Source organism: Oncorhynchus mykiss, chromosome 5 (assembly GCF_057628025.1).
Source record: "Oncorhynchus mykiss isolate SJ-2025 chromosome 5, ASM5762802v1, whole genome shotgun sequence".
NCBI classification, from domain to species: domain Eukaryota; kingdom Metazoa; phylum Chordata; class Actinopteri; order Salmoniformes; family Salmonidae; genus Oncorhynchus; species Oncorhynchus mykiss.
In genome coordinates, this window is record NC_143026.1 from 73,659,066 (window position 1) to 73,686,257 (window position 27,192).

The 27,192-nt window shown below is 42.4% G+C and overlaps 1 protein-coding gene across 13 annotated transcripts in view; it reads left to right on the forward strand.

The window, feature by feature from the left end:
• Nucleotides 1-2,426: 2,426 nt before the first annotated feature.
• Nucleotides 2,427-27,192, forward strand: part of LOC110524502 (flavin-containing monooxygenase 5) — a 33,731-nt gene continuing 8,965 nt past the window's right edge. For 2 of the 13 annotated variants that reach the window (XM_036978295.2, XM_090235851.1), the window contains exons 1-2: nt 2,427-2,514; nt 25,780-25,928. In XM_036978295.2, coding sequence (XP_036834190.2) covers nt 25,797-25,928 — 132 coding nt within the window. In that variant the 5' untranslated portion in view covers nt 2,427-2,514; nt 25,780-25,796. Of the gene's footprint in view, nt 2,515-3,276; nt 3,462-5,694; nt 5,807-14,560; nt 15,328-25,779; nt 25,929-27,192 lie in introns of those variants that run through there. The other 11 variants (XM_036978296.2, XM_036978294.2, XM_090235849.1 and 8 more) reach the window with 10 other exon arrangements.

Sequence of the window (27,192 nt, forward strand, 5' to 3'; positions counted from 1 at the left end):
TTGAAACGCATTGAAATGCATTGGTTGGGGCAGTTTGTTGGATTAATTACCGAGACACATTACCCACCAGCTTTTATCAATTGGCCTACATTAAAATGTTTGTTACTGCGTATGTTACTGTAACTATAGATTCCCAGTCTTTGGCTAACGCTGGTTGGCATTGGCTTGTGAAACTACCTCTAACTTCCTTCACACTGCATGTAGAGCTATAAACATGGTATTTATAAGTTCATCTGACTCTTGAGTAGGTAGAAAAACAGCTTAAAGTGTGACTACCATTTAAAAAGCAACAAATCCCTTCAAAACTTCCTATGTGGCATCGATATGAGTCAAACATTTATTCTAGTGTCAAAATTGACTATAAAGTGTAAAAAGGATAATTTTTCATAGTCAATCTCATCTAAAATGGAGTTTGGAACAGCTGTGTGTGTCAAATGAAGGTTGGGTTTTGATTTGATGTCCATTTGCCCACTAACATGGGGTGAACAGCTGCGGTGATTACTCTCTCGAATAGCATAGACAGTGAGAAAGACCTACCCAGTGTCACACATTTTCTACTTGAGAAATACTGCACCAAAACACCTTAAATGTAAAAGTATGCAAATAAAACATCCTCTACAAAAACATACATTAATTACAGATTTCTTGAGTCATCTTAGATTCATTCTGGGGATTTTGAGGAAGTGAAATAGGCTTCCATGTCTGTAGTTTCTCATGGGGGACAATCATTATTAACCAATGCGGAATCGGCCAGGAAACAACTCCAAGACTGAAATCTTGTTTTTCTAATGAGCAACAGAAAAACGCACATGCCAATCTGCGTGTTCAATGGCTCTTTCATTCCCAAAATCCCTGATTACAGTATCCCTTTTAATAGAGGCAAGTTCAAATAAAGACAGACAGGCCGCCTCAGTCAGTCCACCCTATACGCGCCATGCAAGTGGTGTCTGGAGAAGTGGGTATACTGTAATTTTGCTTAACATTTCCCAAACGGCCTGCCCGGCAAAGGAAAGGAGCCCCGTGTGGGAAAATTATACGAGAAACAGTAACATGTACTCTGAATGACCTAAAATTATAAATATCATATTGTTTTTTCACAGTCAGGCCAACCCAAACTGTACTGTGCATGTAGGCTAATAGTAGGCCTATTGAACTAGATAAAAGAGTCATCAATTCACAGGTTTCTGCTCTCAAAGTCACACTTTTAATAGAACATTCAATTAATAGAACTATTAAACCACATCAGGAGACCACTTTTGAGGTCTGGGATAAATAAATATATATATGTTTATGTAGTTACCGTTTAATTCAAGTACACAGGCAGCTAGCACTGTTCTTTGGTTACCTCTCTTTCTGTGAATCAAATCAAATTTTATTGGTCACATACACATGGTTAGCAGATGTTATTGCGAGTGTAGCGAAATGCTTGTACATTTTGTAAGAAATTTTACATTAAAAAACAAAATACTGCAAAGTTTCCTAAGGACTAGAAGCGAGGCAGCTAAACAAACGTATATTTAGGGTTCTGATGGGGTAGGACAGTTGGCTTTATAAATGATATAATTCAAGAATCAATGGTTACATTGATACCTACATGGACATATTACCTTGAATAACCTGTGCCCCCGCACATTGACTCTGAACAGGTATCCCCTGTATATAGCCTAGTTACTGTTATTTTATTGTTGCTCTTTAATTATTTGTTATTTTTCTATTATTTCTGTATTTTTTACATCAGTTTATTTTAGTAAACACTTTCTTAATTATTTTTCTTATCTGCATTGTTTGTTAAGGGCTTGTAAGTACACGTTTCACTGTAAGGTCTACTACACCTGTTGTATTCAGCGCATGTGACAAATAGAATTGTATTCGATTTGATACATATAATTAATTTATAAATCCAAAATTGGATGTAGCAACTGCTGATTGTCCCTTTACCATGTTACATTTCAACTTCAATGTGGTAGGGACCTTTACACAAGTAGTCACTCCGCCAATTAATTATATAAACGCCATAAGACTCTGCCTTCAACATTAGATATTGTAATGAAACAGCAGGGAGCAGGTCTTGAACCCTCGACCTTCGAGCCCGAGGTCCGTCGCGCTATCAACTGTGCCACAAAAGCATGCTCGCGCGGCAGAATCGATTTCCGCGCTTATAAACCAAGGGTCGTTACATTACTCCCTCCTTTCAAAGAGTGCGTCCTCGTGCTAGCTTGCGGCTCTACGTCTTACAGGAACGCGCTCGCCGGCCAAGCACACGCACTGTCGTGGATGCAAGGTCCGATCACTTCTGACACCAATGTAATGAAACAGCAGGGAGCAGATCTCGAACCCTCGACCTTCGAGCCCGAGGTCCGGCGCGCTATCGACTGTGACGCAAAAGCATGTTCGCGCGGCAAAACCGATTTCCGCGGTTATAAACCCAGGGTCGTCACACTATTGACGATTTGTGTTGTAACAAGCAAGTTTCCTGAGCTTCTATTTGCAGATTTTTTTTCGGGATAATACGAGGTAAGACCACGGTTTTATTCGAAGTCATACATAATAGAACAATGTAAATATAACAGTGTCTTGTTATGCGTTATAACGTTAACGATAACTTTGCAAGGAGGTTCTTGGAAAATAGACAGCAAAAACTAGCTATTCCAAAGATTGTTTATTATATTAACAAGATAGTCGAGTGACCGCTCTAACAATGGAAATACATGTCCTCAACTATGGAAGGCAGGCAGGAGGCGAGATCAGGAGGGGTCAGCGCTATGAATGCAAGAGTTGACCATCCATGATGTAAAAATGATAGTTTGAGGCTTTTACATGTTCTTTGTTTACAGACATTGGAGTAATACAATATTATATGTAGGGTTCTGATGTGGTTGGACAGTGAGGCATAAGTTATATTATTCAAGAATCAATGGTTATATTGATACCTACATGTACATATTACCTCGACTAACTTGTGCCCCCGCACATTGACTCTGAACCGGTATCCCCTGTATATATAGCCTCGCTACTGTTATTTTATTATTGCTCTTTAATTATTTGTTATTTTTCTATTATTTCTTTATTTTTTTACATCAGTTTATTTTAGTACACTTATTTTTCTTAACTGCATTGTTGGTTAAGGGCTTGTAAGTACACGTTTCACTGTACGGTCTACTACACCTGTTGTATTCAGCGCATGTGACAAATACAATTGTATTCGATTTGATACATATAATTAATATAATAGGTCCAAAAATTGATGTAGCAACTGCCATGTTACATTTCAACTTCAATGTGGTTTGGGACTTCCCAAGAATCCCGGAGAGCAAGGACCTTATAACACAAGCAGGCACCCCGCCAATGATTATATAAACGCCATTAGACTCTGCCCTCAACTTTATACCTTTGACGATTTGTGTTTCAACAAGCAAGTTACCTGAACTTCTATTTGCAGTTTTTTTTCGGGATAATACGAGGTAAGACCACGGTTTTATTCGAAGTCGTACTTTAATCGTAGAACAATGTAAATATAACAGTATCTTATTTTGCGTTATAACGTTAACAATAACTTCGCAAACAGGTTCTTGGAAAATAGACAGCAAAATCTAGCTATTCCAATTATTTATTATATTGACAAGATAGTCGAGTGACCCCTCTAACAATGGAAATACTAGGTCCTCAACTATGGAAGGCAGGCAGGAGGCGAGATCAGGGTGGGATATTCTAGCCAATGAGAGCGGGCGAATAAGCGTGTGAAGAACAGGCACAAAACAACTGAAGCGAAAACTGGTGGAGATCGTTTTGCATGGCCAGGTGCCTCGGGTAAGCGGAGTTTTGGGTTTTAGACCATTCCATTGGTCCTTAAGTGAATTTCCACCCAACCGATACACCGGGCCTTGCAAAACGAACTCCACTCTCCAGAAGCGGGCGGGCAAGCAGAGCAAGGCGGGTGGAAAGGAGGAGACAGGCAGAGTAGTGGACTGTATGCTAGCAGGATAGTCCATATCTCAAAAAAGTAGATTGTGCTGATTTATTGAACCATAGTTTAAAAAGTCTGGATAGTGCTCAAACGATGACGTCATATCTTAATTGTACTATCTTTATGCATATTTGCCATTCAGCAGGCGAAGGTCCGCCCCCATTATTTTTTAACATGTGCACACGGAGGAATGTGCAGGGGATTGTGGGAAGGGAACGGCGAGAATCTTGCTAGCGGAGCGATTTTTTTGGTAATGCAAATTTCAAGTGAAGTGAAGCATGTCAAGAGTAGGCGCATCCTCTGGTCAAAAACTCTACTGTAATAATTGAGAGGTGTCAAACTAGACAACCCGCCCGCCCAGCTTGCTTTGGTTGGGCCATTATAATTCAAAACAATACCTTCTAAAATAAGTCACTCGCCTTTGGAGTGGGACTTCTGACTTTCTCATCCAATGGGATTTGAGAAGGAAGCGAGGCGGGAGGATGAGACATACATTAGACGCTCTTATCTGAGCATCTGCGCCTGCAACGCTGTCATTTTATTTATTTATTTATTTCACCTTTATTTAACCAGGTAGGCTAGTTGAGAACAAGACTGTGACCTGGTCAAGATAAAGCAAAGCAGTGCGAAACAAACAACAACAGAGTTACACATGGAATAAACAAACATACAGTCAATAATACAATAGAAAAAAAGTTTATTGTCCTGTCTTGCCACAGTACTGTGAACCTCTGCACATTGAAGCATGTGATCGGTCTAGTTTATGTAAGGGATCAAGGGGATTGGATGCATGTTTTAAAGACACGCCCCTCAAGATTAGAGCTGAGCAGAATGGAGCGAGAGAATGTTCTCTGCTGAGTTTAGAAAAATAAAAAGTGTAGCGCTGTTTTATTTATGCTTAGTGACGACCCGTCATTCAGGACAGGTGTTTTGAGCCCCACCTGTTTAGGCAACTCCAAAATGCAGGTGTTTCAGCCTAGCTCACTGCTTTCTGTGGAGGAGGGGCAGCCAGCAGAAAATACAGAGTGTAGGCTTTGGTAATCTTCTCTATTTGAGCCGTGATTGGCTCAGTGTTCTGTTACCATAGCTTTGATTGGACTGATACATCATACTTTCAATCTTAGCTAAAATATATATATGTATATTAAAAAAGCTTAGACAAGCAGTCATCCTCATGAATCACGTCGACAATCTACTGGCAAATCCTTTTCAATCCTTCTCATATAAAGAGAAATTATAGATAAAACCAAATAGGAAATTGCGAATTCAACAACGAGTGGTTTTGAATGAATCAGTGGCAAACTGCAAACGTTGCAAAGCAATCCCTGTTTTGCTTCCCCTGCCTGCTATTCGGTGGAGAGGGTGTGTGGTCCAAGTCTGGGTTCAAGGATTTAAAACACCTATCTGAAAGGGTCTCTTTTCCAAGCTTATAAGGATAAACATTAACATGCAACACCATGAGACAGAAAAGGTTGAATACATTGGCCATGCTGTCATTCCAGCATGACTTCTGCCGTGTTCAAAATAACTGGAAACTCGGAACTGGGAAATCTCAGACTTCAGTGAGTTCAAGACAACTGGGAACTCTGGGGGGAAAAATAGCTCCGACTAGGAAAATAAGTTTTGAAAAGGTTGAATACTCAGAATTCCAAGTCGGGAACTTGGGCCTCTTTCTAGAGCCCCAACCTGAACATCACTGATGTCATGATTCAACCTTGTTTTGTTTTTAGTTCCCAGTTGTCTTGAAAGCATCATACATCCAGGGAAGGCCAGACTTTGATGACGAAGTTTGATGACAAAATTTGCCCACAAGAAAGACCTCCACTCCATCTTCCTGTTCAAGTGAGCACAGCACAACAAGTCCAAAAATGTATTGTATGCTGCTGCATAAATTATGTAATATGCCAGGGAGATATGTATACTATAGCTAAGAAAGTAATAATAAGTGTATGTTGTGTAGTAAGCTGTTAATAGCCCATGTGCCTCACCCTAATCATTTGATTCATTTCCCCTCAGAACTTAGCCTACTGCTTTGACTTGGTGGTGCACATGTAGCCTATAGCCTGAATTAGAGAAATGTCATTATCCAATATTGTAAGAGCTTTCTCTGTCTGTCTATATGCCCCCTTTATTTATCCTTTGGTTCTGACTTGGTGTACAGGGAGAATACTGTAAGAAGAGCCCATGTTCTCAATTCTGTCGCTGTACATTTCAAAAGTGCTGAACAAATAGTTATATTGACCACGTCCATCTGATCTCATTCATTAATGTCTTAATCGAAATTAGGGATAGCCTCTTATCCACTCATCGTTCCCTTATGCCATAGTTTGTGCATCTCACTTGTTATAGGCATATTGTTATATAGGTCTATTTCATTAGTGTCTTCCTGATTTTAGGCAAAGTTGGAAGGATTTCATAGTTTTGCTTACTTTGTGTATTATAATTAGCTTGTGCATTTCTTTACGAGGAGGAGATACTATATAATGTTGTTGGGTCTGTAGCCATGTTTGCCAGTGACAGTCTCTTTAAATTCAAATATTTGTTTTCAACAAAAAGTACAGTAATAGACCCATGTAATTCCAGTTGATATTGCGAGGGTTGTTTTGTTTGCGCAATGTGTGGTCTGTGTGTCGGTATATTGTATATAAAAGTGGATCCTCATGATTGCATTTTCCTTCCTAAAATACTTCAAATGGTAGGCTAACCAAGTCTCTCTCTCTCTCTCTCTCTCTCTCTCTCTCTCTCTCTCTCTCTCTCTCTCTCTCTCTCTCTCTCTCTCTGTGTGTGTGTGGTGACTTAAAGAGGAGTCAAGGCCTCATGTTGCTGAATTTATCTGAACTAACATCTGTCTCAATTTCTGTCTGTAGTGATGAATGAATAGGCCTACCTCGTCGCAGCTCGTTTGCTTGCACTTGCTTATACTTAATGCTACGTGTTAATGATATAAGAATAAACATGAATTTACTGAACATACATGTAATAATGTTTGTGTATGGTTCAAAAGCTTCACGGTTGTTTGTTTACTGGTTTTGTATAGTTTTCAGTGTTCACGACTTTCTTTATTAAAGATTGACCATGGACACTTACCACGCCGCGTATTGGTCCTCAGATCCATCTCGCCTCTCCTCTTCAGATGAAGAGGAGGACGGCCGTGACAGAATCACCCACCAACCAAGGACCAAGCGGCGTGGTAGAAAACAGCGACGGCAGCAGCAGCAACAACAGCGGCTGGTATCACAGGACTCCTGAACATGGGAGGAGATACTGAACGGAGAGGGACCCTGGGCACAGGCTGGGGAATATCGCCGCCCCAAAGCAGAGCTGGAGGCAGCGAAAGCTGAGCGGCGGCGATATGAGGAGGCAGCACGGCAGTGCGACAGGTACGAGAGACAGCCCCAAAAATGTTTTTTTTGGGGGGGGGCACACGAGGGGTGGAGCTAAGCCAGGTAGCAGAAAAAAGCGCACGGTGTCGCCAGTACGTGGCCATAGCCCGGTGCGCTATAGGACAGCCCCCCGAGAGTGTCATGCGAGTGCGGGCATCGAGCCAGGGTGTATGGTGCCTGCTCAGCGGGTCTGGTCGCCGGTACGCAGTTTTGGTCCAGGGTATCCTGCGCCGGCTCTGCGTGCTGTGTCTCCGGGGCGCTGGGAGGGTGCAGTGCGTCCTCTGCCTGCGCTCCGCTCGTGCCGGGCGAATGTGGGAGTGGAGCCTAAGGGAGAGGTGCGTGTAGTAAGCACTAGATTTCCCGTGCTTACCCACAGCCCGGTTCAACCTGTGCCTGCACTCTGAAGGGTCCGGGCTAGAGTGGTTATCCAGCCTGGGGAGGTGGTGCCAAGGTTGCGCACCAGAGCTCCAGTGCTCCCCCACAGCCCGGTCCTTCAGGTGCCTCCTCCTAACCCCAAGCCTCCTGAAGGGCTCCCCAGCCTGGTGGTTCCTGTGGCAGCCCCACGCACCAGGCTGTCTCTCTGTCTCCTCCCTGCAGGTGGTCCTGTCTGGATGGCGCCGGTGCCGGAGTCTCCCGCCTGTCCGGCGCCGGTGCCGGAGTCTCCCGCCTGTCCGGCGCCGGTGCCGGAGTCTCCCGCCTGTCCGGCGCCGGTGCCGGAGTCTCCCGCCTGTCCGGTGCCGGAGCCTCCCGCCTGTCCGGCGCCGCTGCCGGAGCCTCCCGCCTGTCCGGCGCCGCTGCCGGAGCCTCCCGCCTGTCCGGCGCCTCTGCCGGAGCCTCCCGCCAGTCCGGCGCCTCTGCCGGAGCCTCCCGCCTGTCCGGCGCCTCTGCCGGAGCCTCCCGCCTGTCCGGCGCCTCTGCCAGAGCCTCCCGTCTGCCGGAGCCTCCCGCCTGTCCGGCGCCTCTGCCGGAGCCTCCCGCCTGTCCGGCGCCTCTGCCGGAGCCTCCCGCCTGTCCGGCGCCTCTGCCGGAGCCTCCCGCCTCCCCTCTGTCCCGAGCAGCTATCCCTCTGTCCCGAGCAGCTGCCCCCCCTCTGTCCCGAGCTGCCCCTCTGTCCCGAGCTGCCCCTCTGTCCCAAACAGCCCCTCTGTCCAGTGGGGTCATTGAGAAGGGTGGCCATGGTGAGAAAGCCACGGAGGCGGACAATAAGGCGGACTAAGACAATGGTGAAGTGGGGTCCGCGTCCCGCGCCAGAGCCGCCACCGCGGACAGACGCCCACCCAGACCCTCCCCTATAGGTCAAGGTTTTGCGGCCGGAGTCCGCACCTTTGGGGGGGGGGGGGGTACTGTCACGTTCTGACCTTTATTTCCGTTGTTTTGTATTTATTTAGTATGGTCAGGGCGTGAGTTGGGTGGGCAGTCTATGTATGTTTTTCTATGTTTTCGGCCTAGTATGGTTCTCAATCAGAGGCAGGTGTCATTATTTGTCTCTGATTGAGAATCATACTTAGGTAGCCTGGGTTGCACTGTTTGTTTGTGGGTGATTGTCTATGTTGATGGCTTGTTTCAGCACAGTCCATATGATTAGCTTCACGGTTGTTATTTTGTTTACTGGTTTTGTATAGTTTTCAGTGTTCACTACTTTCTTTATTAAAGATTGACCATGGACACTTACCACGCCGCGTATTGGTCCTCAGATCCATCTCGCCTCTCCTCTTCAGATGAAGAGGAGGACGGCCGTGACAGCAATGGCTTTTAAAAAGGCAGTAAATGAGGCTGAATGAACTGTTTCGCTAACATACAAGACTCAGCTGATATCCAGGTGTAGCGGTGGTAAAGATTCACTCCATGGTGCTGAAGGAAAGCTCTGCTGTTGGGACAGCTTTATGCAGCCCCTAATAGTTTGTGGCACAGTTTGTCACCGTTATAGTGCAATTAATGTATTGTTTAGTGTTGTCTTGTGTAGTAGCTTTGCTGGCAACTAAAAAAACAAATGGTTTGTTTGCCCCACCAAGATTTATATGCTAAAAAAGGCCGCTGTGTATACTGAACAAAAATATAAACAACATGCAACCATTTCAATGATTTTACTGAGTTAGAGTTCATATAAGGAAATCAGTCACTTGAAATAAATTCATTAGACCCTAAACTATGGATTTCACATGACTGGGCAGGGGTACAGCCATGGGTGGGCCTGGGAGGCATAGGCCCACACACTTGGCAGCCAGGCCCATCCATAGGGGAACCAGGCTCAGCCAATCAGAATTAGTTAAAAGGGCTTTATTACAGACAGAAATACTCCTCTTTTTCATCAGCTGTCCGGGTAACTGGTCTCAGATGATCCTGCAGGTGAAGAAGACGGATGTGGATGTCCTGGGCTGGCGTGGTTACATGTGGTCTGTGGTTGTGAGGCTGGTTGGATGTACTGCCAAATTCTTTAAAATGACACAGGCAGCTTATGGTATAGAAATGAACAACATTTTCTGGCAACAGCTCTAGTGGACATTCCTGCAGTCAGCATGCCAATTGCACGCTTCCACAGAACTTGAGACATCTGTGGCATTGTGTCCTGTGACAAAACTGCATATTTAGTGGCCTTTTATTGTCCCCAGCACAAGGTGCACCTGCATAATGATCATGCTGTTTAATCAACTTCTTGATATGCCACACCTGTCAGGTGGATGGATTATCTTGGCAAAGGAGAAACGCTCACTAACAGGGATGTAAACAAATGTATGCACAAATTTAGAGAAAAATACGATTTTTGTGCATATGGAAAACTTTACATGTTGCGTTTATATTTTTGTTCAGTGTAAAATGTAAACAATTTGGTTGCTGTTACTTACAGTCCCTATTGCAGAATGCAGCCTTTTGACAGCATGTACTAAAGTTGATATAATCCACTTGCATTAGTCCCCTCATTTGGTGATTGGCATTTAGGCTGTGACAATGAAAAGGCAGCAGACAGACCTACATACAGCACGTTTTAGCAGGGAAATTTGGTAGAGTGACCTGATTTGTAACTATGAAATTTTTTGTCTAACTGATTGTGAACTGAAAAGTGTAAGTTTGATTCTAGAGGAGGGACAATTAATAGAAAAATAATTTGGTTAGGGTGTAAGGGCAGATTTGTAATTACCAAAGACTTGATTATCTATTTACTTTATTTAGTCTGAGCAGTGGAACAATTCTCATTCTTAATGGGCTAAAATATAGGGTAATTACTGTTCTTGTCAGCAAGAACACTTATTTCCCACACTTATTTTATTATTCCATTTCTTCCCAATTTTGCCAGTGTAATCACATATTTGAAATCTAATATGCCTACTTGTGTCTTTGAAAATTAATTATATGAAGCTATGAATTATTGCAGCCATTCATGGCCAGTTTTGAACATGTCATACAAATAAGCTTTGTATATTAAATGGTCCGGGAATCAAATATAATTGTTTACATTTTGTATTGTGCACATGCTAGGCAGAGATGATAGTTCACCCAAATTACAAAATGTTTGTGTCCTTACCTTTAAAGCAGTCTATGAATAAGTAGACTGCAATCTATGATTTCATTGCCCACTGCCATCAACCATTAATCTGATGATTTCCTGTGTAGAGCCTTGGTGTAGTGGTAACACTCCTGGCACGTGTCACATGAGAACATGGATCAGTCCCTGCTTCCAACCTTCCCACTATTTCTAGCATTTGCCTGTCTCCCTATCTCATTTGTCTGAATAAACTGTCAAACCACCTAAAAAAATATATTTAAACAAATATTAGCATTCTTTAAATTTCATCCCCCCCAAATCTCAAAGTAACAAAGTAATTTAATTGGGTGTTAATTTAATGCTCAAAAACCCCTGAATACACCTGGCCTCTGTTTTAATTTAATTTAATTTTTTTAAATTTCCACCATGTTCATACGCCTAGGCCATGTTAAAATATGTAGAATTGCAGGAAATTAGCTTTAAAACAGTCACATTTTCCATTTAGGGGTTGTACCAGGGGGCAATGAAATTCACATAGCAAATCTCAATCCAAGCTTTCTTCAAAAAGTTGGCAGCCATGCATCTGTTAGTGGATTTATCAAAGGCCTTTTGGGAAATAGGATGCAACCAGCAAAGTTACATCTATATGCAGATGATACAGTTATAGACTGCTCAAAAAAATAAAGGGAACACTAAAATAACACATCCTAGATCTGAATGAATGAAATATTCTTATTAAATACTTTTTTCTTTACATAGTTGAATGTGCTGACAACAAAATCACACAAATTATCAATGGAAATCAAATTTATCAACCCATGGAGGTCTGGATTTGGAGGTACACTCAAAATTAAAGTGGAAAACCACACTACAGGCTGATCCAACTTTGATGTAATGTCCTTAAAACAAGTCAAAATGAGGCTCAGTAGTGTGGGTGGCCTCCACCTGCCTGTATGACCTCCCTACAATGTCTGGGCATGCTCCTGATGAGGTGGCGGATGGTCTCCTGAGGGATCTCCTCCCAGACCTGGACTAAAGCATCCGCCAACTCCTGGACAGTCTGTGGTGGATGGAGCGAGACATGATGTCCCAGATGTGCTCAATTGGATTCAGGTCTGGGGAACGGGCGGGCCAGTCCATAGCATCAATGCCTTCCTCTTGCAGGAACTGCTGACACACTCCAGCCACATGAGGTCTAGCATTGTCTTGCATTAGGAGGAACCCAGAGCCAACCGCACCAGCATATGGTCTCACAAGGGGTCTGAGGATCTCATCTCGGTACCTAATGGCAGTCAGGCTACCTCTGGCGAGCACATGGAGGGCTGTGCGGCCCCCCAAAGAAATGCCACACCATGACTGACCCACCACCAAACCGGTCATGCTGGAGGATGTTTCAGGCAGCAGAGCGTTCTCCACGGCGTCTCCAGACTGTCACGTCTGTTACATGTGCTCAGTGTGAACCTGCTTTCATCTGTGAAGAGCACAGGGCGCCAGTGGCGAATTTGCCAATCTTGGTGTTCTCTGGCAAATGCCAAACGTCCTGCACGGTGTTGGGCTATAAGCCCAACCCCCACCTGTGGACGTCGGGCCCTCATACCACCATCATGGAGTCTGTTTCTGACCGTTTGAGCAGACAAATGCACATTTGTGGCCTGCTGGAGGTCATTTTGCAGGGCTCTGGCAGTGCTCCTCCTGCTCCTCCTTGCACAAAGGTGGAGGTAGCGGTCCTGCTGCTGGGTTGTTGCCCTCCTACAGCCTCATCCACGTCTCCTGATGTACTGGCCTGTCTCCTGGTAGCGCCTCCATGCTCTGGACACTACGCTGACAGACACAGCAAACCTTCTTGCCACAGCTCGCATTGATGTTCCATCCTGGATGAGCTGCACTACCTGAGCCACTTGTGTGGGTTGTAGACTCTGTCTCATGCTACCACTGGAGTGAAAGCACCGCCAGCATTCAAAAGTGACCAAAACATCAGCCAGGAAGCATAGGAACTGAGAAGTGGTCTGTGGTTATCACCTGCAGAACCACTCCTTTATTGGGGGTGTCTTGCTAATTGCCTATAATTTCCACCTGTTGTCTATTCCATTTGCACAACAGCGTGTGAAATGTATTGTCAATCAGTGTTGCTTCCTAAGTGGACAGTTTGATTTCACAGATGTGTGATTGACTTGGAGTTACATTGTGTTGTTTAAGTGTTCCCTTTATTTTTTTGAGCAGTGTATATTCATGTGCTCCTTCTCTGGTTCAGGCTGTTGAAGAGCTCCAGACTGCTTTTCAGTCACAGCCGGCCTACCTTTATGGTCTCAAACTGGTCTTGAATCTACAAAAAACTAAATTCCTGACCAGAGCTAGAACTCTGCCAGAGAACGTTAGCATTGTCACATCTGGTGGCTTATCCATTGAAAAAAGTGTCATCCTACAAATACCTAGGTATTTGGTTGGATGACAAGTTGTCCTTTAAAGTTCATGTCGATAATCTTCTTACAAAGCTTAAATTGAAATTGGATTTTTATTTTTGTAATAAGGCTTGCTTCCCGCTTATGGCTAGAAAGAAGCTTGTTCAGGCCACTTTTCTCTCTGTAAATATTATGGTGACTTGTTGTATATGCATGCAACCTCCTCCATCTTACAGAGACTGGACTCTGTTTATCATGCATCCTTTCACTTTGTTACAAATGCCAAGTCACTCACCCACCATTGCACATTGTACCATATGGTAGTTTGGACCTCACTTTATATGCGCAGAAAAGATACAAATGTATGTGTTCATCTACAAAGCCCTAAACTCCCTCTTTACCTCTGTAGTCTGGTCTCCTTCACCAACAGCAGTTACCATACCCTGTCTACTAGCTGGTTGCTACTTAAAGTCCCCAGGACATTCACAGTATTAGGCAAGACTGCCTTCTCTTCTTGTGCACCAGACGCATGGAATAATCTACAATCCATGCTTCATCTAGATATGTTAGTGCCACTGGTTGAATTTAAAATATTGATGGGAGACTGTTACAGAGGAGTGTAAATGCTTTTTTTTAAGGCTGGATCATGTTATTGTATTGTTATATGTTTTAATTATGTAATGTATTGATTGTTGCTGCCTTCTTGGCCAGGTCTCCCTTGAGAAAGAGTCTCTGGGTCTCAGTGGGCTTTTCCTGGTTAAATAAAGGTTAAATAAAAAATTAAGAAATGGCATTTGGATTGGAACCGGTACTATGGTCAGATCACATGAAAATAGCCACGCACACACCAGTGGTGGGCTAGTATAAAATAATATAATTCCCCCCCCCCAAAATGTGCATCATAGCTCAGTATTTGTATTATATATTTTATGCAGTCTTTTTTGCTCATCTTTATCAAGGGTGCCAATAATTTAGGTCATGACTGTACTCTGTCTCTACTGAGTTGAGTTACGATGGGTGTCGGCAGAGTGTACCACTGTCAATTTCATTCGAGCTGCTATCAGTTGATACTTGTAAAAATGTCCATTATTTAATGCGTATAGCCTACCTTGTACCTATGTTTGTCCTGTGCAACTATGGGCATTTCTTTGGTTGCTGAAATCATTTTATGTGACGTCTGTCAAATTGCACCCCGTAATTCACTGTTTCCAATGGAGTACGAAGTTACGACTTCAAATGTGCTCTACCACTTGATACTTTTATAAAAATATCCATTCTTTAGTGCTTACTGTGTACCTGTGCTTGTCCTGATTGATATAGTGTTGTGTCAGTTGACATTGGAATCCCTAATTTTTTAATCTGCTGTGCAATGACAGGCTGCTCCTTCTTTGTTAAACAAACAAAAAAATTATACTTTTATAAAAAATTACAGATTTCAGCACCCTAAGAAAAGCTCAGTTACATAGGAACAAGATAGGCATTCAATAATTGACATTTTTACAAGAAGGGCAATTCTACGATAACCGAATGATGCTGATGCCATGTTCACATCGTGATATAATTCCTTACGCCGTACCTCATCTTCAAGGAGTCTTGCCCCGCTACTGAACGGACAAGTGTAGTGTTTGTAACACAGAGCCAGTCTCTTGTCAGAGATTGCATTTATTTTGGGAGATTTCAAATTATTTTAATTCGAGACAGGATTGTGTTGTTATGTGTTAATAACATTTAGACTACGTTACCCAGCAGGCTAGGCGGATGGTTAAAGAATGCCTTGCATGGCTAAACATGGAGTTCTAGCTGAAGTATATGTTCATTAAAAGTAGTTAAACCTACACCCCAGTTTGTCATTATATAAGGAACAAAAATAACATGGTGTCAGATTGGTAGTCGCTATGACAAGACAGACAAAAGAAAGGAGTAACTCTGCAAATTTCCGCGACGAAAATTAAACATTCTACCACAAGTCAAGTGACATGAGTAGTCGAAGATGCTACCGTGCAAGAGTGAGGACAATGAGCCGCAGCAGCGAGAGTGACAGCAGCGAGAGCGAGGCTGCATCGGAATCTTGACGAGCATGTTGATGAGCAACATACTGAAGTAAGAGAAATTGACACTGTTCCTATTCTCCGTCATGGATAGGCTTAGTCCTCCTACCCCTATGCAGTTAACAGGCAATTTAGCTGACAATTGTTAACGTTTCAAGCAGAGATCCAATATCTACCTAGCAGCCAGTGGTGCAGGGTAGATGATGACAAATTGAAAGCGTCCATTTTTCTGCATGTTATTGGAGAGGATGCATTGGACATTTACAATAGCTTTCAGCAAGACGAGGCAAACTTGACATTGACTGTGCTAATGGCTAAATTTGAGGAGTACTTTGTACCAAGCCAGAACGTCACGTTTGAGAGATACAAGTTTCTCTCTCATGATCAGAAACGGAGTCAGTTTTGACCAGTATTTGGCTGAGCTGAACACACTGAGCAAAACATGTGAATTTGAAAATCTGAAAGACTCACTAGTGAAAGACAGTATAGTCTGTGACATACTTGATAATGGACTCAAGGAGAGATTGCTGCGTGAGCAAGATTTAACTTTTGATAAAGCAGTGAATGTGTCGATCAGCTGAAACCACCAGAACACAAGCTAAAGAGCTGTGCAGGGATGAGACGTCTGTACATGCAATAAAAAGAGAGGAGCAATACACAACGCCTTACAAAACAAAAACAAGCAAAAGAGAGAAATCAAAACACTACATGTGGAAAATGTGGATTTATCCACAAGCCAAAAAAAATGCCCTGCATATGGCAAATCATGTAACAACTGTAACCTCTTGAAGCTAGGGGGCACTATTTTTATGTTTGGAAAAATAACGTTCCCAAAGTAAACGGCCTATTTCTCAGGACCAGATGCTAGAATATGCATATAATTGACAGATTATGATAGAAAACACTCTAAAGTTTCCAAAACTGTCAAAATATTGTCTGTGAGTATAACAGAACTGATATTGCAGGCAAAACCCTGAGGAAAATCCAATCAGGAAGTGCCTCTTATTTTGAAACCCTTCTGTTCCTATGCATGCCTATCCTCCATTTAAAGGGATATCAACCAGATTATCAACCAGCTTCCCTAAGGTGTCAGTCTTTAGACATAGTTTCAGGCTTTTAGTTTGAAAAATTAAGTGGATAGGTGGGGGCTCTCAGAGTGAGTTTTTGCTCTACAGAGTAAAGCCACCATTGTTCCTCCCGCTGTTATTGAAAAACCTACACACACGGTTGATATATTATCGAATATATATTTTAAAAACTACCTGAGGATTGATTATAAAAAACGTTTGACATGTTTCTGTGGACATTATGAAGACTATTTGGAATTTCCGTCTGCGTTGTCGTGACCGCTCTTTCCTGTGGATTTCTGAACATAACGCGACAAACGGAGGTATTTTGGATATAAAAATCATCTTTATGGAACAAAAGGAACATTTGTTGTGTAACTGGGAGTCTCGTGAGTGAAAACATCCAAAGATCATCAAAGGTAAACGGTTAATTTGATTGCTTTTCTGATTTTCGTGACCAAGCTTCCTGATGCTAAGTGTACATAATGCTATGCTAGGCTATCGATAAACTTACACAAACGCTTGGATTGCTTTTGCTGTAAAGCATAATTTCAAAATCTGAGACGACAGGTGGATTAACAAAAGGCTAAGCTGTGTTTTGCAATATTGCACTTGTGATTTCATGAATATGAATATTTTTTAGTAATATTATTTGACTGTTGCGCTATGCTATTCAGCGGTTGCTGACGAAAATGATCCCGCGACTGATGGGTAGCGTCAAGAAGTTAAGGGTTGCGTCAATCGAATCTGGTATCAGGATAAATATGACACAGTCACCGATTGTATACTATGTACTTTTTATTAGCTAAGCAATAAGTGGTAAATGCAATTTTCGTATATACGGGTTCGCTGTAACACCACGCAGGGTAGAACAGAGAACTGACTTGTTCCTGACAAAGTTATTATAATATACTCTGACAGAAGTAGTTCCTGCTTCCGAGCCGGCCTGTCACAGAGTATGGACTGGGCATGATTTAAACTCACCCAGCCTATCGTTGATTGTTGGCGCACAAACTGGTCCCAGCCCCCTAGGTGCTTCAGCGGACAGGCGTTGTTATGTAGAATATCTGTGTGCTCATACTCTCGATACAGTTATCACACACCTGGCTCCTGTTATCTAACAAAATACCATTTGTTCTCTACACTACGTTCTGTATGTGTCTACGTTCTGTATGTGTCCACCGCAACTCATTGCACAGTCCCTGTTTTTATGTTATTCTGTATTTTTCCATCACGTGAAAGGCCCATGGCCCTGAAACTGTAAACAATGTCTCAAGTCAGCTATGTTGCATAACACATACACCCACACAAGCCAACAGCAGATACCATATCATATGTGATTGAATAGTAACAGGCTATCAGCAAAGCTGAGGCTACAAAGAAAAAGGTTCACACAGTCGAGGAGATGGAAGAATTCTTTGTTGATTCTGTGGAAATATGCAATGCAGTAAATGCTGATTGGATTGTGCCATTGAAGGTGAATGAAACTATAATACCATTCAAGCTTGATACTGGAGCACAGGTAAACCTGTTGTCGCTGGATGACTACAAAACACTGAAGGTGAATGAAACTATAATACCATTCAAGCTTGATACTGGAGCACAGGTAAACCTGTTGTCGCTGGATGACTACAAAACACTGAAGGTGAATGAAACTATAATACCATTCAAGCTTGATACTGGAGCACAGGTAAACCTGTTGTCGCTGGATGACTACAAAACACTGAAGGTGAATGAAACTATAATACCATTCAAGCTTGATACTGGAGCACAGGTAAACCTGTTGTCGCTGGATGACTACAAAACACTGAAGGTGAAGAGCAAAATACACCCAGTGAAAATTAAGGTTACTGGTTATACTGGGGAGAACGTACCAGTCAAAGGTAGCTGCATAGTAACTTTACAGCACAAAGGAATACAGTTCAGAGCACAGCTGCTGATTGTGGAAAAGAGTGTACAACCTATTCTAGGAATCAATGCATGTGAAAATCTACATTTCTTGAAAAGAGTGTATGTAGTGACCTCACAGACTGAAAATGACCAAGAATCAATACTGGCTGAGTATGAGGATGTGTTTGAGGGTCTTGGATGTTTACCAGGAGAACACAAAATATGTACTGATGACAAAATGACTCCAGTTGTGCATGCATGCAGAAAAGTTCCATTTGCACTGAGGAAAAAGCTCAAAGAGGAATTCTGACGCATGGAAAAGATGGACGTCATCACAAAAATTGATGAACTGGGTAAGCTCACTGGTTATTGTGGTGAAAAAGAACGGCGATCTCTCAAAATGCTCTCTCTTGATTGCTTTGTTAAGTTGCCAACCAGAGAAGGGATAATGTCGCAGTTTGCTGGAGCAAAGTGGTTCAGTAAGCTTGATGCCTCATCAGGATTCTGGTAAATGAAGCTAGATGATGCAAGCTCAAGGCTATGCACATTCAACACAGGGCAGGTACAGATTTCTTCGTCTACCATATGGGATTCTCTCAGTGCCAGAGGTCTACCACAAGACAATCTACATGATCTTCGAGCACATTCCAGGAGACTATGATGGATGACATCATTGTCCTGGGGTCCACAAAAGAAGAACACGACGCGAGAGTGAGACAAGTGCTGGACCTGACACGGAAAATCAACCTAAAACTAAACAAGGACAAATGAGAGTTTGGTGTAAAAACACTTACCTTCGTGGGAGACGTACTTTCAGAGGACGGAGTCAAACCAGACCCGAGGAAAACATCAGCCATCAACAACATGGAGCGCCCGAAGAACAAGGACAATGTGAAACGCTTCATAGGCATGATCACCTACCTTGCAAAGTTCATACCTCAACTGTCAGCACAGTCCGCTCCACTCAGATGTCTTCTGGAACAGAAAAGGGAATGGGAATGGTCCCATGAACAGGAAAACTGTTTCAAAAACCTAAATAAGACAATCACAGAAGAGCCAGTGCTCAGGTTCTATGATCCAGAGAAAAGCACAAGGGTTTCTGCAGACGCATCACAGTTTGGCCTGGGAGCAGTTCTTCTGCAACAGCATGACGACACATGGCAACCTGTCGCATATGCGTCCAGAGCCTTGACAGGCGCAGAGATGAGGTATGCACAAATAGAGAAAGAACTACTGGCAAGCACATACACTTGCGAAAGGTTTCACCAATACATCTACGGACGAGACTTCGAAGTAGAAACCGACCACAAACCATTGGTGTCAATCATGTCTAAGCCACTGAATGATTGTCCAATGAGAATCCAGAGAATGTTGATCAGACTGCAAAAGTATGATGTGAAGATGATCTATACCCCGGGAAAGTTTGTTCGCGGCTGACACTCTTTCTCGAGCAGTCAACAAGGAGAGCTTCGACACACAGAAAAATACTGAGATTCAGGCCTACGTCGACATGATTGTAGCATCACTTCCTGTGTCTTCTGAGAGAATGGAGCAGATCAAAAGAGAGACCGCAGCTGACCAAACAAACAATGACAGAAACAACACTGATAGGATGGCCCTCACAGAAAAACAACTGTCCAAGGGGAATATCGGATTACTGGATGTGCAGAGCAAAGCTCACCGTTGTGGATGACATAGTGTTCAAAGGCAACAAGATTGTCATTCCCATGACACTACGCAAAGAAATGCTACAGAAAATACACGAGGGCCACTTGGGTGAGGAAAAATGCAAACGACGAGCATAAGAAGTAATGTACTGGCCAAGAATGAACCAGGAAATCAGCCAGACCACTGCTTCATGTGAACTGTGTTTGACCTACAGGCCAAAGCAGCAAGCAGAGCCGCTAATGCCTCATCCAGTACCCAACAGACCCTACTACAAAATTGTCAAAGGTCTGATGAAAAAGGCACACGATGGAAAGGAGGATTTCCTAAAAAATCTGATCTACTGCAGCGCAGCGCTGCAGAACGGACTTTCACCTGCACAAATGTTGATGGGACGTCGTGTCAGAACCAACCTACCCATCCATGAGGACTTGCTAACACCCAGAGGTGCTCACAAAGTCAAACTCGCAAAGAAAAAATAGAAAGACAAACAAAAACAGCGACACAAAAGTGCAAGACACTTGAACTGAAACCTGGAGATCATGTACGACTCCGAGACGTCACTACAGGAACCTGGATGCAGCAAGGGTGTGTGCAGAGAGAAGTTGCACCGCGATCCTATGAGATCCAAACGGAGCATGGATCACAACTGAGACGAAGTGGATCTAAGGATCGAAGGCGTGGATCTAAGGAGTGGATCTTAGGCTTCAGCCATTGTCAAGGGACTGAGGATTATCAAGAGGATACTGCTGAAGCGTCAAATGCCTTTAGAAATTGACAATTCAGTCAGAACAACCTGACTGACAATGAACGCTGTCAAACTGTTTCAGGAAGCACTTCAGCAGAACTACCAAAAAGGACTGTGAGATCCCCTGAAAGGCGTATTGAGAACTGCTAAAAAAATACAAAAAAGGGGCACCTGGACTGAATGTTTTGTTAACGTGAAAAGAAATAGAACCACAATAGAGTATTGTTGGACAGACTATATTTAAAAAATATTCAATTTTTCAAGAAAAACAATTTGGGGAAAGAAATGTGTTATTGAAAATTGCATGTTATGCAGGTTGAGTAAACAAATTTGATGTGACATGTGTAGTTACATAGAAAAGTAGTTTTCTTTTAAAGGAAAGAAGATGTGTTGTTATGTGTTAATAACATTTAGACTACGTTACCCAGCAGGCTAGGCGGATGGGTTAAAGAACGCCTTGCATGGCTAAACATGGAGTTTTCTAGCTGAAGTATATGTTCATTAAAAGTAGTTAAACCTATGCCCCAGTTTGTCATTATATGAAAGGAACAAACATAACAAGGATAAATATATTGTTTAGTTACTTTTTCCTCAAGTTGTTTCTCTAACTTTATTGCAAGCAAAGATTATGGATATACTGACAAGATACTTGTCTCTCCGACATTAAAAAAGGGGAGTCGTCGTCGTCCACAAAGCGGCACGGCGGGCTGTCTAGCTCCCCCTATCCTTTCTTTGGATTGGAGAATAAGTCTCATTATGTTGACATCAACCGTCTGTATTCAATGAAGAGAGATTCTATGCTACAAGCCTCATACCATGGACATACATAGCCATCTTGAGACAACTATAAAGTGTTTTTTCTCAGTTGCCAGGATGTCACATGGCCTACTTATATTAGTACACTTGTAACAACCTAAGCATTAAGAATCTTCTATTCGATCAAATAAACCTCACGTAGCAAATAAGCCATTCATTGTTTTGTTGACCAAATTCGACATCCTCTTATTGATCTCTACACAAAAGCTCCTTGCTTGGTGGGCTAAACAATAAACAAACGCACTGCAGAGCAACTATAGTTAGCGAGCTAAATCTAGGCTAGGTTGAAGATACCATTGTAGCTAGCGACCTCATCCTAACAGTTATTATCAAAAACAGACATCATTACCATCACAAAATTACACGGGCAACAGTCTCATATAATATAATTGGCTTAACAGCCAATGTGTATTATTTAACATTACTATTAAAATAGTACTTGCATATAGGAATTGTTTACAAATTGCTAGCTATCCCATAAAGCCAACACTGAAAAACACGTTTTCATCTTCTCTGTTTTGGTAACTTCCTGTTCTTCGATGGACTCTGGCTGGACTGAAGACAATGCAAAGTTAGAAAAATGTCAAGGTATGCAGTGTCCGTCTCGCAACGGAGCCTTGAACCACAAGTGGGAGTTGCGTTTTCACTCCGTTGTGGACGTCGCCATTGAAATGCATGACTTTTGGCGTTACGTAACCAAGTGCTTATAGGTAATGGGAATGAGGCTTGAGAATGAATGTTAATCAAAAAACACTTTGAAATGTACCGTGCATTTAGAAAGAATTCAGACCCCTCCCCTTTTCCACATTATGTTACGTTAGACTTATTTTTAACTGGATTAAATTATTTTTTTCCCTCAATCTGCACAAAATATCCCATAATGACAAAGCAAAAACAGGTTTAGAATTTTTAGCAAATGTATTAAAAATAAAAAACAGAAATACCTTGTTTATATAAGTTTTCAGACCCTATGCTATGAAACTCGAAATTAAGCTCGGGTGCATCCTGTTTCCATAGATCATCCTTGAGATGTTTATACAAATTGATTGGAGGCCACCTGTAGTAAATTCAATTGATTGGACATGATTTGAAAAGGCACACACCTGTCTATATAAAGGTCCCACAGTTGACAATGCATGTCAGAGCAAAAACCAAGCCATGAAGTCGAAGGAATTGTCCGTAGAGCTCAGAGACAGGATTGTGTCAAGGCACAGATCTGGGGAAGGATACCAAAAAATGTCTGCAGCATTGAAGGTGCCCAAGAACACAGTGGCCCCATCATTCTTAAATGGAAGAAGTTTTGAACCACCAAGACTCTTCCTAGACCTGGCCAAACTGAGCAATTGGGGGAGAAGGGTCTTGGTCAGGGAGGTGACCAAGAATATGATGGTCACTCTGACAGAGCTCCAGAGTTCCTCTATGGAGATGGGAGAACCTCTGCAGCACTCCACCAATCAGTCCTTTATGGTAGCGTGGCCAGACAGAAGCCAGTCCTCAGTAAAAGACACATGACAGCCCGCTTGGAGTTTGCCAAAAGACACCTAAAGGACTTTCAGACCATGAGAAACAAGATTCTCTGGTCTGATGAAACCAAGATTGAACTCTTTGGCCTGAATGCCAAGCATCACATCTGGAGGAAACAAGGCACCTTTCATCACCTGGCCAATACCATCCCTACAGTGAAGCAAGTTGGTGGCAACATCATGCTTTTGGGGATTTTTTTCAGTGTCAGGGACTGGGAGACAGACCTGAAACTAGCTGTGCAGTGACGCTCCCCATCCAACCTGACCGTGCTTCTACAAATACTGAGTAAAAGGTCTGAATACTTATGTATGAAATGACGTGGAAACAATGTTGATTCAAGCAGTGTGTGCCCAGTTGGAAAGCATACAACTTTATGAACAAGGACTACTTTGATCAATTTTCACAGAACATTTTACTTTAAGAACAGTGCAGATACAAAATTTGGTAAAAGAATGACAGCACAAACTGTAATTTTGTTACCAAGCTTGGCATCTGCACTGTTCTTCAAGTAAATGTGTACATTGTTACAAGTAGTCCTTGTACATAGAGTTGTATGGTTTGTTTAACTTTTAAATCATTGGTTTTGTTTGTTGAAGTGAAAAGTCTCAGCATCATTCTGATTCCGTGGAATTGCCCAGTGTCGACTGATAGCAACTCCATGTAGTTTGTGGTAGACTCCGCCTACACAAATCGCAGGTCAACTCAGTATAGATGTATATATGGACCAGAGGAGGCTGGTGGAATTAGCTATAGGCAGATGGGCTCATTGTAATGGCTGGAATGTCAAATGTGGTTTCCATATGTTTGATACCGCTCCATTGATTCCATTCTAGCCATTACAATGAGCCCGTCCTCCTATAGCTCCTGCCAGCAGCCTCTTTTGATATGGACGGAGTTGAGATCCTCAGCTACAGTAGCCTGGGCTGCATGACGGGTAAACAAGCAGCTCTCCAGCGGCCACACCCACCCCACTGATTGGAGAGTTTGGATAGATTTACAGTGCCTTGCGAAAGTATTCGGCCCCCTTGAACTTTGCGACCTTTTGCCACATTTCAGGCTTCAAACATAAAGATATAAAACTGTATTTTTTTGTGAAGAATCAACAACAAGTGGGACACAATCACGAAGTGGAATGACATTTATTGGATATTTCAAACTTTTTTAACAAATCAAAAACAGAAAAATTGGGAGTGCAAAATTATTCAGCCCCCTTAAAGTTAATACTTTGTGGTGCCACCTTTTGCTGCGATTACAGCTGTAAGTCGCTTGGGGTATGTCTCTATCAGTTTTGCACATCGAGAGACTGACATTTTTTCCCATTCCTCCTTGCAAAACAACTCGAGCTCAGTGAGGTTGGATGGAGAGCATTTGTGAACAGCAGTTTTCAGTTCTTTCCACAGATTCTCGATTGGATTCAGGTCTGGACTTTGACTTGGCCATTCTAACACCTGGATATGTTTATTTTTGAACCATTCCATTGTAGATTTAGCTTTATGTTTTGGATCATTGTCTTGTTGGAAGACAAATCTCCGTCCCAGTCTCAGGTCTTTTGCAGACTCCATCAGGTTTTCTTCCAGAATGGTCCTGTATTTGGCTCCATCCATCTTCCCATCCATTTTAACCATCTTCCCTGTCCCTGCTGAAGAAAAGCAGGCCCAAACCATGATGCTGCCACCACCATGTTTGACAGTGGGGATGGTGTGTTCAGGGTGATGAGCTGTGTTGCTTTTACGCCAAACATAACGTCTTGCATTGTTGCCAAAAAGTTCAATTTTGGTTTCATCTGTCCAGAGCACCTTCTTCCACATGTTTGGTGTGTCTCCCAGGTGGCTTGTGGCAAACTTTAAACAACACTTTTTATGGATATCTTTAAGAAATGGCTTTCTTCTTGCCACTCTTCCATAAAGGCCAGATTTGTGCAATATACGACTGATTGTTGTCCTATGGACAGAGTCTCCCACCTCAGCTGTAGATCTCTGCAGTTCATCCAGAGTGATCATGGGCCTCTTGGCTGCATCTCTGATCAGTCTTCTCCTTGTATGAGCTGAAAGTTTAGAGGGACGGCCAGGTCTTGGTAGATTTGCAGTGGTCTGATACTCCTTCCATTTCAATATCATCGCTTGCACAGTGCTCCTTGGGATGTTTAAAGCTTGGGAAATCTTTTTGTATCCAAATCCGGCTTTAAACTTCTTCACAACAGTATCTCGGACTTGCCTGGTGTGTTCCTTGTTCTTCATGATGCTCTCTGCGCTTTTAACGGACCTCTGAGACTATCACAGTGCAGGTGCATTTATACGGAGACTTGATTACACACAGATGGATTGTATTTATCATCATTAGTCATTTAGGTCAACATTGGATCATTCAGAGATCCTCACTGAACTTCTGGAGAGAGTTTGCTGCACTGAAAGTAAAGGGGCTGAATAATTTTGCACGCCCAATTTTTCAGTTTTTGATTTGTTAAAAAAGTTTGAAATATCCAATAAATGTCGTTCCACTTCATGATTGTGTCCCACTTGTTGTTGATTCTTCACAAAAAAATACAGTTTTATATCTTTATGTTTGAAGCCTGAAATGTGGCAAAAGGTCGCAAAGTTCAAGGGGGCCGAATACTTTCGCAAGGCACTGTAGATCTTGTCTGTATACAGTATATCTACTTCCATTTATCCTCCATGAGTTACTGAATCTCCTCTCTACTTCTTTCCTTCCTGTGGAGATGGACAGCATGTATTTTTTTTGGAGGCTACTAACCCTAATGTTTTGCGTTATACTGTGTCTTTCCCTGCCTCTGCAGACAGACAGACAGACGGTATGTCACGGCGCGTGTGTGTGATTGGAGGGGGAAGTTCAGGTCTGACCAGCATCAAGTGCTGTCTGGACGAGGGTCTGGAGCCCACCTGCTTCGAGAGCAGTGATGACATCGGGGGACTGTGGAGGTTCAAGGTAAGACAGACTGCTGCATCTCAGTGTTAATTTCGTCAACATTGACTATGACGAAAAATATTTGTAATCCTATTTTCCCTGACGAAAACGAATGATGACAATGAGACGGGATGCCATGAATAAAACGATGGCTGTAACAAATTAGTTTTCATTTTAGTTAACAGAAAAAAATTGTGACGATGAGAATTACAAGTGTGACTAATGGACATTCAATATGACATCTGTTTTGTCCAGCCTTTGTAGAATATTTAATGTAATCCTCTCATTGGCAGAATGAATGTCTTTCAGTTGCGTGGTCTGTAAGTTGATCTGCCCTGACTCACACAGCTCCCGGGCGGTCACTTCAGTCACTCGTCAGTCTTTTGAACTGATGCGCAGTGAGGACAAGACACTTAAATTGTAACTAACCTAAACTAGAAACAATAATGTTTACTCTCTCTTACTTTCATGTAGGCTATTTTAGCTTTAATCACATCAGAAGCTCTATTTTCCCATATGCGCTGTTATTCGTCTGTGTTGCCGCTATCACGGTCCGCAAATGCGAGTGCAGTTGTTTTTTGCATGCTATTTGCTGAATATTAGGATTATAGTCAGTGCTCTAAATTAACATTTTTAATTGGTAGCATTGCTGCTACTAACTTCAAAAAGAAAGGAGCACCAGACAAAATGTACTGCAAATGACTGTCCTATCATATTGTTACCTTGATGTTGTAGAACACATCACTAGAGTGGGAAAGACATTACAATAAAAAAATACTTTCAATCATTTTATTCAAAAGTACAACTGCAAACATATTTGCATAGGTGACTAGTTTTGGACAAAGTAATACACAAAACAAACATTGACAAACATTGACAAACATTGACATTGATTCAAAAGTGCAACAGCAAAGAAATGTATATAGATGATATATACAAGATAGACAATCTTTTTTGTATTTAAAAGTGCAACTGCAAACTGAACTGTTATCCATAACTGCGTTCAGCTAACAGAATAATAATAATACAAAACTATGTAGCTAATAATATTTATGTTGTTACAAAGCAACATGCTGACTATGAGCTGATACTTGGATAATGAAATAAATATTTAGTCGCCTCTCACAATAACAAATCAATTTCTTTGATCGAGAATCTAGCTATTAAATCAACTTGCTTTTAGGGTTAAGGCTTAGGGTAGATACATCCCAAGGATCTCGGGTAATACTAACCCTCTTCCCGGATAGTGTTCTCGATGGTGCCAATAATGTTTGCGCAGGACACC